Source organism: Salvelinus fontinalis, chromosome 25, assembly GCF_029448725.1.
Source record: "Salvelinus fontinalis isolate EN_2023a chromosome 25, ASM2944872v1, whole genome shotgun sequence".
NCBI lineage: Eukaryota > Metazoa > Chordata > Actinopteri > Salmoniformes > Salmonidae > Salvelinus > Salvelinus fontinalis.
Genome location: NC_074689.1, coordinates 12,323,343 through 12,340,193, shown reverse-complemented (window position 1 = coordinate 12,340,193; position 16,851 = coordinate 12,323,343). Strand labels below are relative to the sequence as shown.

Here is a 16,851-nt window from a genome sequence, read left to right as displayed (position 1 = left end):
TGGTGTTGGAGTCATGCTTGGCCACGCAGTCGTGGGTGAACAGGGAGTACAGAAGGGGACTAAGCACACACCCCTGAGGGGCCCCAGTGTTGAGGATCAGCGTGGCAGACATGGTGTTGCCTACCCTTACCGCAGGGGGCAGTCCGTCAGGAAATATAGGATCCAGTTGCAGAGGGAGGTGTTTAGTCTCAGGGTCCTTAGCTTAGTGATGAGCTTTGAGGGCACTATGGTGTTGAACGCTGAGCTGTAGTTAATGAACAGCATTCTCACATAGGTGTTCCTTTTGTCCAGGTGGGAAAGGGCGGTGTGGAGTGCGATTGAGATTGCGTCATCTTTGGATCTGTTGGGGCGGTATACGAATTGGAGTGGGTCTAGAGTATCCGGGATGATGCTGTTGATGTGAGCCATGACCAGCCTTTCAAAGCACTTCATGGCTACCAACGTGAGTAATTATTTAGACAGGTTACCGTTGCTTCCTTGGGCGCAGGGACTATGGTGGTCTGCTTGAAACATGTAGGTATTACAGACTCGGTCAGGGAGAGATTGAAAATGTCAGTGAAGACACTTTCGAATTGGTCCGCGCATGCTTTGAGTACACGTCCTGGTAATCCCTCTGGCTCTGCAGCTTTGTGAATGTTGACCTGTTTAATAAAGGTATTTTTCACATCGGCTACCGAGAGCCAGAACAGCTGGTGCTCTCATTTATGCTTTAGTGTTGCCTGCCTCGAAGCAAGCATAACAGGCATTTAGCTCATCTGGTAGGCTCACGTCTGTAATAGTTTTCAAGCCCCACCACATCTGACAAGTGTTAGAGCCGGTGTAGTAGGATTCAATCTTAATCCTGTATTGATGCTTTGCCTGTTTGATGGTTTGTCTGAGGGCGTAGCGGGATTTCTTGTAAGCGAAAGGATTAATGTCCCGTTCCTTGAAAGTGGCAGCTCTAGCCTTTAGCTCGATGCGGATGTTGACTGTGATCCATGGCTTCTGGTTGGGATATGTACATACGGTCACTATGGGGACGAAATCATCGATGCACTTATTGATGTGGTATACTCCTCAATGCCATTGGCTGAATCCCGGAACATATTCCAGTCTGTGCTAGCAAAACAGTCCAGTAGCGTAGCATCCACGTCATCTGACCACCTCCGTATTGAGCAAGTCATTGGTACTTCCTGCTTTAGTTTTTGCTTGTAAGCAGGAATAAGAAGGATAGAATTATGGTCAGATTTGACAAATGGAGGGCTTTTCTGTGCTTCTCTGTGTGTGGAGTAAATGTGGTCTAGAGTTGTTTTTCCTCTGGTTGCACATGTGAGATGCTGGTAGACATGAGGTAAAACGGATTTAAGTTTGCCTGCATTAAAGTCCCCTGCCACTAGGAGTGCTGCTTCTGGGTGAGCATTTTCTTGTTTGCTTATGGCCTTATACAGCTGGTTGAGTGCAGTCTTAGTGCCAGCATCGGTCTGTGGTGGTAAATAGATGGCTACAAATAATATAGATGAGAACTCTCTTGGTAGATAATGTGGTCTACAGCTTGTCATAAAGTATTTTACCTCAGGCGAGCAATACCTCGAGACTTCTTTAATATTAGGCATTGCGCACCAGCTGTTATTGACAAATAGACACACACCCCCGCTCCTCGTCTTCCCAGACGTAGCTTCTCTGTCCTGCCGATGCATGGAAAATTCTGCCAGCTCTATATTATCCTTGTCGTCGCTCAGCCACGACTCGGTGAAACATAAGATAATACAGTTTTTCATGTCCTGTTGGTAGGACAGTCTTGATCGTATATCATTCATTTTGTTTTCCAATTGCATGTTGGCCAATAGAGCGGATGGCAGTGGAGGTTTACTCACTCGCCTACGAATTCTCAGAAGGCAGCCTGACCTCCGCCCCCCTTTTTCTCCGACTTTTCTTCACGTTCCCGAGAAAGCAGGATATCCTTTGCGTCAGACTTGGAAAAAATCTTTGTTCAATTCGAGGTGAGTAATCGCTGTTCTGATGCCCAGAAGTTATTTTTAGTCATAAGAGACGGTAGCAGCAACATTATGTACAAAATAAGTTAAAAAAATAATAATAATGTCACGTTCCTGACCTATTTCTGTTAGTTTGTTGTATGTGTTAGTTGGTCAGGACGTGAGTTTGGGTGGGCATTCTATGTTTTTTGTTTCTATGTTGGTTTTTGGGTTGCCTGGTATGGCTCTTAATTAGAGGCAGGTGTTTGGCGTTCCTCTAATTAAGAGTCATATTTAGGTAGGCGTTTTCACAGTGTTCGTTGTGGGTGATTGTCTTCCGTGTCTGTGTCTTTACACCACGCGGGACTGTTTACGGTTTGTTCGGTTTGTGTAGCCTATGTTCCTATTCGTGCGTTTTCTTGTTTTATGTAAGTACGTCGTCTAGGTCTGTCTACACCGTTTGTTGTTTTTGTTAGTTTAATCAAGTTTGTGTTTCGTTAATAAAATATGTCTGTTCACTACGCTGCGCCTTGGTTCCCTCAATACTCCTCCTCTTCCGAAGATGAAGAGGAGGAGGAATGCCGTTACAAATAATTACAAACAACGCAAAAAAACTAACAAAATAGCACAGTTGGTTAGAAGCACGTACAACGGCAGCCATCCCCTCCGGCGCCATTCTATAAAATCTGAGATATGTAATGTATTGTCATAAAGAGTTTAATTATAATGATAACATTCACCTAGGAACTCACTTGGTGAAGGCCACAGGACTCACTCGAAAAGGCAAGGCACACTGGGAAATTATATTGGAGGCGTGGCTTAGTGGGGGCATATGCAAAAAAAAAAATCAAGCTGATACAACTCAAATCTGAACCCCCTACAGGGTAACAGTTACTCTGTTGGTTTGAGTAATGACTACAAATCACTTTAAGTAACTGTACTCAGATATATTAAGTGCAACAGGTTTCCTCAAAAGTTGAGTAATGACATCACACTGGGGTTTACAGTGTATGTTTCTTTGAGCATTTCTTTGATCATAGTAGTGACGACATCATGGACCTACGGAACAGCGTAATATTCCATTCTGTCTCTGGCTCAATTTACTGTTCTCACTGAGCCACACAGTTTTCCAAATTACACAATGTGTACACTCTGGCTTATTTCCTGGTTAGTTTTTAGAAGTCTATGATGAGTTTGCTTCTTTTCAACCTTTGTTTTTCCATTCCATTCCAGAAGGGAACGAGTGCATCAAGGCTAATGCCAAATCCTGTGGGGAGTGTATTCAAGTGGGAGCGAAATGTGGCTGGTGCATGGACCCAGTACGTGGATATGAATTTGCCAATAACATTGTTACTGCATTGATGCTACACAACCTTAATATCAACTGACTCAGCGTTACAACTTGAAGAGTTTGTTCCTTGGAATTAAATTCCTTAATTTCTTGGAATTAACCACGAGTGTGTCGGACAATATTGTTTGTAACCTTTATAACCTGCTTGGGAGTGTAGGAAATACATTTTCAGAAAATAAGGACCTTACATTTTTGGGTGGATTTCCTCTGAGTGCCATAATGCAATGTGTCATGATACTTACACCTCCTCTCTCCCAGGAGTTCCTGAAGCAGGGTGAGGCCACATCGACCCGCTGTGACGAGCTGGAGTCCCTGAGGAAGAGAGGTTGCAGCTCCACCAAGGTAGAGAACCCCCGAGGCAGCCAGCGGCTCCTGAAGAACAAGGCTGTGACCAACCGCAACAAGGGAGAAGGGAAACTCCGACCAGAGGACATCACACAGATCCAGCCACAGAAACTCACCCTTAGCCTCAGATCTGGTAAAAACTTAAATGGAACTGTTACGTTTGATTGGGTAGCGTCCAAAATTGAACCCTTTTCCCTATTTAGTGCACTACTTTTAGCTCTAGTCAAAAGTAGTGCCTTATGTTAGGAATCGGGTGCCATTATAAAAAGGCCTTCTCTAAGCATAGACACATTAAGCCTTGACTCCAGCCATTCTCAAACGAGGTCAAGTACCATGAGACAGTCAATATAAAGCCCTGATAAAAGTATTATTGGAACTTTATGGGCTGGTTTTCTGGACAGATATCAAACCTAGTCCTCTCATGAAGTCTTAGTTAATTTTGCTTCAGCCAAAACATCTTGCTTGACAACCGTTGTTGACGCAGCGTTGCTGAGGGTCTTTTTTGTTTATCCTGCTGTTCCTCCGTGGTCTTTCACTGTTATGTTGATTAGTTACAGTAGCCTCCATTTTCTTTTGAGTGTTTTAGCTATTATGATTTGGAAGGAGTGTTCCTTATACTCTTTCATGTGAAGGCCAGCACCTTATTTGACAGGGAAGGTGCACATTAATTAATTAATTTATTTAACCTTTATTTAACCAGGTAGGCTAGTTGAGAACAAGTTCTCATCTGCAACTGCGACCTGGCCAAGATAAAGCAAAGCAGTGTGACACAGACAACAACACAGAGTTACACATGGAGTAAACAATAAACAAGCCAATAACACAATAAACAAGTCAATGACACAGTAGAAAAAAAAAAGTCTATATACAGTGTGTGCAAAAGGCATGAGGAGGTAGGCAATAAATAGGCCATAGGAGCGAATAATTACAATTTAGCAGATTAATACTGGAGTAATAAATGAGCAGATGATGATGTGTAAGTAGAGATACTGGATTTCAGTGTTCACATCAATGTAAATATGCCAGAGTTAGCAAGTCAGTAGTCCCCGGCTTAACCTTGCCCATTTGTCTCTGTACTGCAGGTGAACCTCAGTCTTTTAACCTGAAGTTCAAACGTGCCGAGGATTACCCCATTGACCTCTACTACCTGATGGACCTGTCCTACTCCATGAAGGACGATCTGGAAAACGTCAAGAACCTGGGAACACATCTGATGCTGGAGATGTCAAAGATCACATCTGATTTCAGAATCGGTGAGCTTGAGAATCAGCCTGGTTGTATGAGGATTGGGGATGTTTATATTTATTTGAACATCTTCTCCACTTCAAATTGATCTCTCATGCTTTCAGTTCAGGTTGGGTGCATATTGCATAGTTACACTGTACTACAATACCCATAATGCCACGTGTAAGATAACCGGTTTGATCTTAGTAAAGGTGTTTTGAAGCTAACAAATTGGTGTCCCGTCTCCTTAACAATACAGTTTATATATGAGATGGATCTCTTCTTCTTCTAGGTTTTGGTTCCTTTGTAGAGAAGACGGTGATGCCTTACATTAGCACCACCCCAGCCAAGCTGCTGAACCCCTGTACTGGGGACCAGAACTGCACCAGTCCCTTCAGCTACAAGAACGTTCTGAAGCTGACCAGCAATGGACAGGAGTTCAACACCCTGGTGGGACAACAGCAGATCTCTGGAAACCTGGACTCACCAGAGGGAGGCTTCGATGCCATCATGCAAGTGGCTGTGTGTGGTGTAAGTAATATGTTTTTATATCATATTTAGGGATAGTTTCCCGGACATAGATCAAGCCTAGTCCAGGACTGAAAAGCTTTCTCCATTGAGCTTACTTTTTACTCCAGGACTAGGTTTGATATCTGTCCAGAAAACCAGCCCATAAAGTTCCAATAGTACTTTTATCAGGGCTTTATATTGACTGTCTCATGGTACTTGACCTCATTTGAGAATGGCTGGAGTCAAGGCTTAATGTGTCTATGCTTAGAGAAGGCCTTTTTATAAAACGCTTGAGAGTTCATTCACTCTAGGGCGCTAAACTGCAGTTTTAAGAGGGTAACCTCTCACATAGTTGTTCATAGATTTTGATATATACTTCCTGAATCTTTTGTAAGTCTTGTAATTTTGTTCTCTGGTATTTCTGTAGGCTGTGTCCTTTTTCTGTTTGTGGTTAATTTTTACAAGTTTTAATAGGCCTCCCTCTCTCCCTCCCTTCCCCAGGAGCACATTGGCTGGAGGAACGTCACCCGTCTGCTGGTGTTCTCCACTGATGCTGGCTTCCACTTTGCTGGAGACGGGAAACTGGGAGGGATAGTTTTGCCCAACGATGGGAAATGCCACCTGGAGAACAACATGTACACAATGAGCCACTACTATGTATGTATAATAATGCACTATGCATTATTGTAATGCACAATGTAGCATAATAATACACTATGTAGTATAATAATGCGCTATGTAGTATAATAATGCATTATAGTAATACACTATGTAGTATAATAATGCACTATGTAGTATAATAATGCACTATGTAGTATAATAATGCACTATGCATTATAATAATACACTATGTAGTATAATAATGCGCTATGTAAATATAATAATGCACTCCTATGTACTGTATGTATTGTGACTTTTTTGTATGTACTTTTTTTCTAGTCTTCCGTGTGGTCTGTATTTTGAATATGACAAGATTTTAAGGGAATGGGCTACTTGCCCTTAGTGATGTCATCAAAGGGCTTACCTGGTACCTGTACTTACTTCCTCATTGTCTCCCTGTAACAGGACTACCCCTCCATCGCTCACCTGGTTCAGAAACTTAGCGACAACAACATCCAGACGATCTTTGCCATCACAGAGGAGTTCCAGCCTGTTTACATGGTCAGTTGTGCGTGTTTGCGTGTGCGTGCGTGGACGTGTGTGTGGAAAACATTTTCTTCTTTTAAATTTCCTGTGCTTGTCTGTTGTAGGTTAGAAGAAGCCCAACACTTTGAAGAGCAGCATCTGCTCCTTGTTACCAGTAGCATCTCTTTGGATCTCTGCTTGTTTCCCAAATGGCACCATGTTCCCTAAAAAGTGAACTACTTTTGACGAGATCCCTATGGGCCCAGGTTAATAGTACTGCACTTTGTAGGGAATAGGGTTCCATTTGGGCAGCAGCCTTTGAATGTTCCCTGCTGCCCTCTAGTGCTTTTCAAGCCAATTAGAAGTCTGTCTGGAGTTCCGTAATGACCTTTTATCATATCCCCATCAGTCCAATGTTTGGACAATATTTGTCAACCTCGGTAGAATGGCGTTCTCATTTAGTTGATTACACGATGCATCCCAAATGGCACCCTATTCCCGATATTAGTAGTGGACTATGTAGGGATTGAGTGTAATTTGGGACGCAACCTTGGATCTCTGAATTTAGAACCTCACAACACTGCAAAAAGTTGTAACTTTAGATTCAGACCTTACCACTATGTGATGCAAGACCACAATCAAACTACTCAGCAATCTAAACGGGCCAGGCAAAAAATGACAGAACTGTTTTGCTCTAGACTTTTCTGGTGAGTATTTAGAGATTGACAGGATTCCTATTGACATACTAGTACATGATCATTTAGTGTATTGTGTTTTCTCTCTCAGGAGTTAAAGAATCTCATTCCTAAATCTGCGGTGGGGACACTCTCTGCTAACTCCAGCAACGTTATCAACCTCATTATTGATGCCTACAATGTAAGTATAGATTGGGTTGGTTTAGTTACTGGAGAAGATGCACTTCTGCACACTATCTAACTTTCATCCTTAAAATAGTTGGCAAAACCATGCTGCTGCTATTGTTAAGTCATCACATCTCTCTTTCTGAACTGATCTTTCTATGGGAATAGTCATACATCTGCTTTTGTAAAACTGAAGCCTACTGAAAATGTTGTATATAGTGTACAAAGGGCTAATTGTTGTTCTTTATGTGCTAGTCTCTTTCCTCAGAGGTGATTCTGGAGAACAGCAAGCTACCAGAGGGAGTGACCATAATGTACCAGTCACGCTGCAAGAACGGAGTGACTGGTGAGGGAGAGATGGGAAGAAAATGCTCCAATATCTCCATCGGTGACGAGGTGAGAAACCAAAACAACACGCCATTGAATGTTTTCTATTCTAAATACATATGTTTTTATTTTTTATTTTTTTAATCTTTCTGGTTCAGTTATTTTAGCTTATCAAGTAAAGATAATGTTTTCAGTATCTGTAGGTGTCTGAGTTATCAAGGTCATTGTTTTTATTACAAAATGTGATTATATCCCTTCATCCCTGATCTGTAGGTGTCTTTCACCATAAGCGTCACATCTAAGCAGTGTCCTAAAATGGGCAAACCAGAGACCATCAAGATCAAGCTCCTGGGGTTCAATGAGGAGGTGGAGATCACTCTGAACTTCATCTGCGAGTGTGACTGTCACAAAGATGGCATTGAGAACAGTGAGATCTGCCACAATGGCAACGGGACATATGAATGTGGAGCCTGCAGGTAAGGCAAGTATGTTTCACGAGCAGAAGATCTTAACCCTTATTCACCTTCCATATTGTAATCATTTCCATGGCATAGAGATACATTTTGATATTTGATACTGTATATATAATTTGTTGTAAATCTATTTCTATGGGCCATTAGCATGTGACTGTTTGAATGTGAATATTTGTACATAGGCAGTCTTTTATGCAGTCCTCCCTTGTTGTTAATAGCATTAGATTTCCTTTATGATCTGTCAGGTGCAATGAGGGCCGTATTGGTAGACAGTGTGAGTGCCGCACCAACGAGGTGACCAGCGAAGACCTGGATAAGAGCTGCCGTAAAGACAACGGTACAGACATCTGCAGCAACAACGGAGACTGTGTGTGTGGAACCTGTGAGTGTAAGAAGAGAGTGAACCCAGAGGAACGCTACAGCGGGATGTTCTGCGAGTGTGACAACTTCAACTGTGACCGCGCCAACAACAAACTCTGTGGAGGTACGTGATTTCAGTTCATTGGATGATCAATGAAGATTGTGTTTGCTGTGAAATGACGGTCAAGACCTGTGTTACATCTGAAGACCTGTGGAACATCTTCCTCAGAGCACAAACTACCTCTGTGTTTGTGGCGTAATGGGTGATTTCCCAATTAATTTAGAGATCAGTTGATCAAATCAGACATCGCCTTTTACGAAATGAGATTTACCGTGTTCAATTTAGCTTAATTTCATCTCTAATCTAGAATATTATCTATAATATGAAATGATGTTTGAACTTTAGAGGATCATCTCTGACCCCGTGTGTTGTGTTGTGGCAGGACATGGTCGCTGTGAGTGCAGGGTGTGTATATGTGATGCCAACTGGACAGGCAGTGCCTGTGACTGTTCTCTGGACACCACGACCTGCCTGGCTTCCAACAAGCAGATCTGTAACGGACGAGGCACCTGTGAGTGTGGCGCCTGCAAGTGTACTGACCCAAAGTTCCAGGGCCCCAGCTGTGAGATCTGTCCTACCTGTCCAGGGGTCTGCGCAGAACACAAGTGAGTTGAATAAATAAATGGATGAATTGTATTTGTTTATTTTATTCTGTTTTAACTATGCAGAAAACAACAATATACAAAGAGTTTATTTCCAAAACGCTATATTGAAAAAAATTCACATTTCTGTTTTTACATCAGTAATGATTCCTTATGGGTACCTTCATGTGTGTGTAAAATATTACTGTTCTCAGATGTTATTATTCATAGATTTTAGATGAATTTTTTTATTTTTTGTAAACCACAATGCAAAATGTATGCTTTAGTCTCAGGTCCTGTCTGTCCATTGTTTAGCTGGAATGGAATGTTCGTATCCTGTATATGTGACTGATATGTGGTTGTCTCAACATGAATGCACTTACTCTTATCAAAAGTGACTAACAGTATCTGCTAAATGACTCAAATATCAAATGTACATTTTTTACAGGCATCTCATTATACTGTATAGATTTTTGATGTCAAATGTATCATTTGTACAGTTCTTTAAAAAAACATGATTATTTGTCTCTCTGAAATGAAACCATCAAGTGATAGATTTTAAACAAATACATGTATGTCATTGATCAACCCTGTGCCATGATTAGATAGTGAAAAAACACACCAATCTCTTTCAGAATTTCTTTAAACAATAAAAGCTAATGTTTCTGAAAATGTATATGTAGAATTGTGAATTGAACCGCTTTATATCCTGTATTTCCCTCTGGGAATGTTGTGTGTGGATTACATAAAGGTTTGTTGTGATGGTTGAAATGAATTCTGCTTTTTTTAAATGTATTATTATTTGCGGGACCGGTTCCTTGTCTCTTTCCTCAGCCTGAATTTAATGCCTCTTAACCTTTTAAGTAGGCATAAAGAGATGTCTTCCTTTATCTGTCTTAACCTCTATTATTATTGTGACCTTTGTTTACTTTCTTCTGATAATTCCAAGAAAGGGGACCAATGAACAGTCTAGACACAACTGTGATATTTAAAACCAGTAATGGTGGCAAGGGTACAGCATTGTCCACTACAAACACCTGCATGTGGGGTGGAACCTCAATATCCAGCTTTCTTGCATTACAGTAGTGAATATGTCACAAGTCTAGCAAGCATCCCAATGCGAGACTACCTGCATGTGTTACTCCATCTGTACAGAGTTACATGTCAATGTCCTGTCTTCCACAGGGAGTGTGTTCAGTGCAGGGCCTTTGGGACGGGGGAGAAGAAGGACACGTGTGAGAGAGACTGTAGCTACTTCAACCTGATCACGGTGAAGGACAGGGACAAGCTGCCTCAGCCAGGGCAGGCCTTCCCCCTGATGCACTGTAAGGAGAGGGATGCCAACGACTGCTGGTTCTACTACACCTACGCTGTCAACAACAAGACAGAGAAGGAGGTCCATGTGGTTGAAACACTAGGTGAGAGCATATTACATACAGCCTACTATGTCATTGTGACGGAGGATATTACAGTGAAAAGGGAGGTTATTTGTTTGTCTATGGAGACATTTTGTGATTACAGCCAGGCGTTTTTGACCTGACTAGGAAAAACTCTTGGCTCTAATGGTACTAGGACCTAGTACTCCGCCCTGAAGTTCTTCCTGGTCAGCTTACAGGGTCGGGTAAAGTTCCTGGGCCTAGATATAATGCAAATCAGGACATCATTGTAAATCAGCATTTGTTCTTACAGTAACTGACTTGCCTGGTTAAATAAATAAAAGTTGGGATAACTGAATGTTCCTGGCTGTGTGTTTCCTGCCTGTGTTCCAGACTGCCCTGCGGGCCCTGACATCATCCCCATCGTGGCTGGCGTCGTGGCGGGCATCGTGCTGATCGGCCTGGCTTTGCTTCTCATCTGGAAGCTGCTCATGATCATCCACGACAGGAGAGAGTTCGCCAAGTTTGAGAAGGAGAAGATGAATGCTAAATGGGACACGGTAAGAGAGTAGAGATGGTAGATACAGGATGCAGGAAGCCATCTTGGAGAACTGTTTGCTCTGGCCCATAATGGGGATGATCAAATCAAATGTATTTATATAGCCCTTCTTACAGCAGCTGATATATCAAAGTGCTGTACAGAAACCCAGCCTAAAACCCCAAACAGCAAACAATGCAGGTGTAGAAGCACGGTGATGATGATGCTGCTTATGTACTTTTGCAGGTCCTAGTTTGTATTCTCCCTGACTGTAATTTCAGTAGGTTGATTGAGATGTGGAAAACGGGTGTTATAGATATGGCCACTGTGTGAATCTCTTACACAGAGAACAAACTTCTAAAGGAACACAGAATTGTAAATGTTTTTCTCTCTCTCAACCTTCGATGACTATGACAGACCTGTTGCTTTTGATGATGACTTCATAAGATGTCACACACATTTTTCCACAGTCCTACCCAACAGTTTGTTTAAAAACGTCTTAAAACCCTGTAGTTTTAAGTAATCTCTGTGCAAAATACGGCTATGAAAAACGGAAGCCTTTTTGGAATGCGAAGGTCTGGACACACATCTGTCTTTTCATGGGAGTGGCTACAGCAGCTTGGTTTGTTCTGTGTTATGCTTCAACCTAGTGGCGAGTTATCCACACAGCAGGCAGATGTTACATTCCGGACAGCGGGCAGGGTTTGAAATCCTTAATGATTCAGCTCATCCTGATTACTCCCAGTCAGACCAGCCACTTGTGATAGCCTCTCTGGTCTGGTGACATGGGCAGGGCACTGAGGCTTCTGGATCCTCTCATTATGGTACATGGAGAAGACACCAGACCTAAATGACTGTATGAGAGAGCAGACTGACCTGGCTTGATACAGTCCCAGTCAAAAGTGTTGACACACCTACTCATTCAAGGGTTTTTCTTTACATTTACGATTTTCTACGTTGTAGAATAATAGTGAAGACATCAAAACTATGAAATAGCACAAATGGAATCATGTAGTTACCAAAAAAGTGTTTAACAAATCAAAATCTATTTTATATTTGAGATTCTTCAAAGTACCCATCCTTTGCCTTGATGACAGCCTTGCACACTCTTGGCATTCTCTCAACCAGTTTCATTAGGTAAAAATTAGGTAGTCACCTGGAATACCTTTCAATTAACAGGTGTGCCTTGTTAAGTTAATTTGTTGAATTGATTTCCTCCTTAATGCATTTGAGCCAATCAGTTGTGCTGTGACAAAGTAGGGGTGGTATACAGAAGATAGCCCTATTTGGTAAAAGACCAAGTCCATATTATGGCAAGAACAGCTCAAATAAGCGAAGAGAAACGACAGTCCATCATTACTTTAAGACATGAAGGTCAGTCAATCCGTAAAATTCCAAGGACTTTGAACGTTTCTTCAAGTGCAGTCTCAAAAACCATCAAGCGCTTTGATGAAACTGGCTCTCATGAGGGCCGCCACAGGTAAGGAAGACCCAGTTACCTCTGCTGCAGAGGACAAGTTCATTAGTTACCAGTCTCAGAAATTGCAGCCCAAATAAATGCTTCAGAGTTAAAGTAAGACACATCTCAACATCAACTGTCCAGAGGAGACTGTGTGAATCAGGCCTTCATGGTCTAATTGCTGCAAAGAAACCACTACTAAAGGAGACCAATAAGAAGAAGAGACTTGCTTGGGCCCAGAAACATGAGCAATGGACATTAGACCGGTGGAAATCTGTCCTTTGGTCTAAAGAGTCAAAATTTGAGGTTTTTGGTTCCAATCGCTGTGTCTTTGTGAGATGCAGAGTAGGTGAACGGATGATCTCCACATGTGTGGTTCCCACCGTGAAGCATGGAGAAGGTGGTGTGATGATGCTTCGCTGGTTACACTGTGGGTGATTTATTTAGAATTCAAGGCACACTTAACCAGAATGGCTACCACAGCATTCTGCAGCGATACGCCATCCCATCTGGTTTGCGCTTAGTGGGACTATCATTTGTTTTTCAACAGGACAATGACCCAACACACCTCCAGGCTGTGTAAGGGCTATTTGACCAAGGAGAATGATGGAGTGCCACACCAGATAACCTGGCCTTCACAATCACCTAACCTCAACCCAATTGAGATGGTTTGGGATGAGTTGGACCGCAGAGTGAAGGAAAAGCAGCCAACAAGTGCTCAGCATATGTGGGAACTCCTTCAAGACTGTTGGAAAAGCATTCCAGGTGAAGCTGGTTGAGAGAATGCCAAGAGTGTTTAAAGCTGTCATTAAGGCAAAGGGTGGCTACTTTGAAGAATCTAAAATATTTTTTGATTTGTTTATCACTTTTTTTATTACTACATGATTCCATATGTGTTATTTCATAGTTGTGATGTCTTCACTATTAGTCTACAATCTAGAAAATCGTAAAAAATTAAGAAGAAACGTTGAATGAGTAGGTGTGTCCAACATTTTGACTGGTACTGTATAAAAGGGGCATATACCCAGCACTGTAAGATGATTTTCAAAGGGAGATGATCAACCTGGGGCGGCAGGTAGCCTAGTGGTTAGGGCGTTGGACTAGTAACCGGAAGGTTGCAGGATCAAATCCCTGAGCTGACAAGGTAAAAATCTGTAATTCTGCCCCTGAACAAGGCAGTTAACCCACTGTTCCTAGGCCGTCATTGAATACAAGAATTTGTTCTTAAGTGACTTGCCTGGTAAAAAAAAAAGTACAACTCAGTCTTGGATCTTGATGTAGAAATACCCCTTTTTCAGGGGATTCATTTTTTCACTTCTTTGTCATATCATTGTTTCATTCCTTCTCATTTGTCTTCACCTATGCTTTTCATTTCATTCTCTGTTTCCTGTTCTTAATTTTCTGTCCCACTCTCTCAACCCATAGCAAGAGAATCCCATTTACAAGAGTCCTATTAATAAGTTCCAGAACCCGAACTATGGACATAAAGCTGTGGTTCTATAAGTTTGTATTTACTTTTCCTCTCCTCTGTTTTCCTGCATGGGTTTCCTGTTTGTTTATATGTTTGTGTTTGTCAACTTACTGTAAACTGTCACTTTTTCATCCATCTCATTATTTCTGGCATGCATTTGGTCTCTTTGGGCCAAATAAGACAGTTGATGAAACTGTGCAGAAAGATCCATATGAGGGGATATTAAAACCCACAATAATATCTATTGTTTTGTTGGTCAACACAAGCTGTCCCCTCTGTTAGTAGTTTAAATGGAGGTAAGTATTAACAGGTGGTCACGTGTAGTATTTATATCATATTTAATTCTACAGTATGATGGAAATGGCATGTTGTGACTGTGACGTTTGTTGATATTTCTTTTAAAAGTGTTCCCTGGATGACAACACAAATGCTCACTCACAATGACAGCAACGTATCCAGGTGATCGCACGATCAGTTGGAAAGATCTGTCCAAAGAATGCTTCATAATCATTTGATATCCTAAATGGATGGCTCGGATTTTGCTGTGGTGTTTTTTCCTAATAAATGTGTTGCAGCTGTGTTCACACGACTGACATGTTATGTGACAGATATAGTATGACTGACTGTACATTACAATTCTAATGTTTTCTCCTTGTTTCTCTTGTGCCTTCCAGGGCGAAAACCCTATCTACAAGAGTGCTGTTACGACAGTGGTCAACCCCAAATATGAAGGCAAATGATGGAGCTTGAAAAACACTGTATGCAATTATAGTTATAGCGAATCGAGGGTGAGAGGGATAGTGGCATGGGAGGGGGGATTCATTGTATGTATTTTGTCATTTCTTCTTTTTTTTGCCTCAGTATTATAACATTACATTTGGCCAATAGATTTGGTATGTTTACTAACATTTTATTTTCTATGCATTTTTAAATGCATTTTCTATGCATATTTTTAAAGTACAGTTATGTGTATATACTTTTAAGATTATTTCATTTCTTGAACCACTGTTTGAAATTAAGGATTTTGCCACAGGACTGGTATGAGCAAAGGGTTTTACCTTTCAAAGACTGTATATGTACTCCAAATGGCACTCTATTCCCTTTATAGTGCACTACTTTTGACGATGGCCAATGGGCTCTGATCAAAAGTAGCTAACTACTGTATATAGGGAATAGAGTGCCATTTGGAATGAAGAAATCGAGTTTCAGACAGGACCTGAGGCTAAAACATACCTTTTGCATTGTGGTTATAAATAATTTTTTCAGCCAATTGATTTGTGTATAAAATAGTCATCCATTAAGCAGGATTACAAGAATCTGGATTTATCATTGAGAGCAGTTTTTAAATATGAATTTATCACATCAATCACATAATTGTCAATCATAGAAAACCATTGGTTGACTCTAACCTTGTCATCAGATATCATTTATTGCGTGAAGAAGTGCTATTACATTGATGTTTTAAAAGTGATCATTGCACTATTGAATTACACAATCAATTGACATGTCTTTATGTGACAAAATTGGAAGTTTAATTTATTTTTAGTATAATATTCTATAAGATTTCAGTATTCAACCTCAGGTCATTTTTTCTGTGCTCATTCCAAGCAAAGCCAAATATGGCTTCATTGCAAAGCCTTCCCATTGGGCACAGATGTCAATTCAACATCTATTCCACATTGGTTCTATGTAATTTCGATGAAACGACGTGAAAACAACGTTGATTCAACCAATGTGTTTCATGTTGATCAATGTTAAAAATGGTGACCTTTGTTCTGAAATCACAGGACCTTTCATCTGTAACAGTGTTTGTGTGAAATCAGTATTGAAGTAAAAGGCCTCTTGGAATGTGTTTTTAAAATACAAAAAATCTCTCAAAATACCACATCTTGTTTTTAAAGTGCCCCTTTATACTGGAAGTGTGCGAAAGTCTCCAGTGTTATTCCAGAATTGTAAAATGTTTGGACACGCATGTCAAGTGTGTGCAGGATGAAGAAAAATGTTGTTGAAGAGTCGGAGGGTGTATAATGCTGCAGTTGTGGTGGGAATCACATTCCTGAGTCCCCCGGAGTGCCCTGTCAGGTTGAAGGAGGACGAGGTGGCTGTCCAGCGGGTCTCCTATGCGGAGGCAGTGGAAATTGTTGGAGGAAATGGAGATGTGGATGACATGGTAGTGGATGCCCCGCAGCTTGCTGAGAAAGTCGTTCATCAGTTAAAGGATCCTGAAACACTGATTGTTAAGTAGTGGATTTTGTTGCGTTTATTGCGCTGGTGATTCATTGTACTGGCCAAACAACCAAGAAATCTAAGAAACTGGACATTGTGAAACCTAAAAGTTTTTGGGATCTCCAGGACTTCACAGCCAAGACATCGCAGGGAATATTATCTGAAGATGTTCCCCCCTCTCAGGCCGCAGAGGCTGTGTAGAGATCTGAGTAGGAAGACAGACTATTTTGTTTTATTTTTGGTTTTGTTGACGTTTTTTCCTCTTTTTCGGAGTTAAAGCCTCTCAGTTTTCACCCCACTCAGTAGGTGGCGGCAATACACCATAATAGGATGTAGTCCGCCGTAAAACCCCACAGAAGAAGTAACATTATTCTCCAGCCTAATGTAGGATCAGATAGGGCCAAGTAGCGGAATAGTGGTGAGGTTTTTTAATGGGTGTAGGGTTAGTTGGTAGGGCAATTTTTTCTTACTTTTTCTGTCCCCTTTTTTGTGTTACAAAGTCTAATGTATTCACACTCCATATTAGTAGGTGGAAACACATGGCTAGATAAGACAACATTTACTAATAGAGCCCCAGAGTGGCCCTCTCATAATACCTAGCGGTCAGACAGG

At 41.4% G+C, this 16,851-nt stretch overlaps 1 protein-coding gene across 1 annotated transcript in view; it reads left to right on the top strand.

Moving 5' to 3' along the window:
* Positions 1-15,895, top strand: part of LOC129822848 (integrin beta-1-like) — a 45,776-nt gene extending 29,881 nt beyond the window's left edge. The window contains exons 3-16 of the mRNA XM_055881302.1: positions 3,186-3,271; positions 3,562-3,781; positions 4,731-4,901; positions 5,165-5,403; positions 5,884-6,039; positions 6,448-6,543; positions 7,294-7,383; positions 7,623-7,763; positions 7,968-8,170; positions 8,413-8,651; positions 8,971-9,193; positions 10,355-10,587; positions 10,939-11,105; positions 14,688-15,895. Coding sequence (XP_055737277.1) covers positions 3,186-3,271; positions 3,562-3,781; positions 4,731-4,901; positions 5,165-5,403; positions 5,884-6,039; positions 6,448-6,543; positions 7,294-7,383; positions 7,623-7,763; positions 7,968-8,170; positions 8,413-8,651; positions 8,971-9,193; positions 10,355-10,587; positions 10,939-11,105; positions 14,688-14,753 — 2,330 coding nt within the window. The 3' untranslated portion in view covers positions 14,754-15,895. The remainder of the gene's footprint in view (positions 1-3,185; positions 3,272-3,561; positions 3,782-4,730; positions 4,902-5,164; positions 5,404-5,883; positions 6,040-6,447; positions 6,544-7,293; positions 7,384-7,622; positions 7,764-7,967; positions 8,171-8,412; positions 8,652-8,970; positions 9,194-10,354; positions 10,588-10,938; positions 11,106-14,687) is intronic.
* The last annotated feature ends 956 nt before the right edge of the window (positions 15,896-16,851 follow it).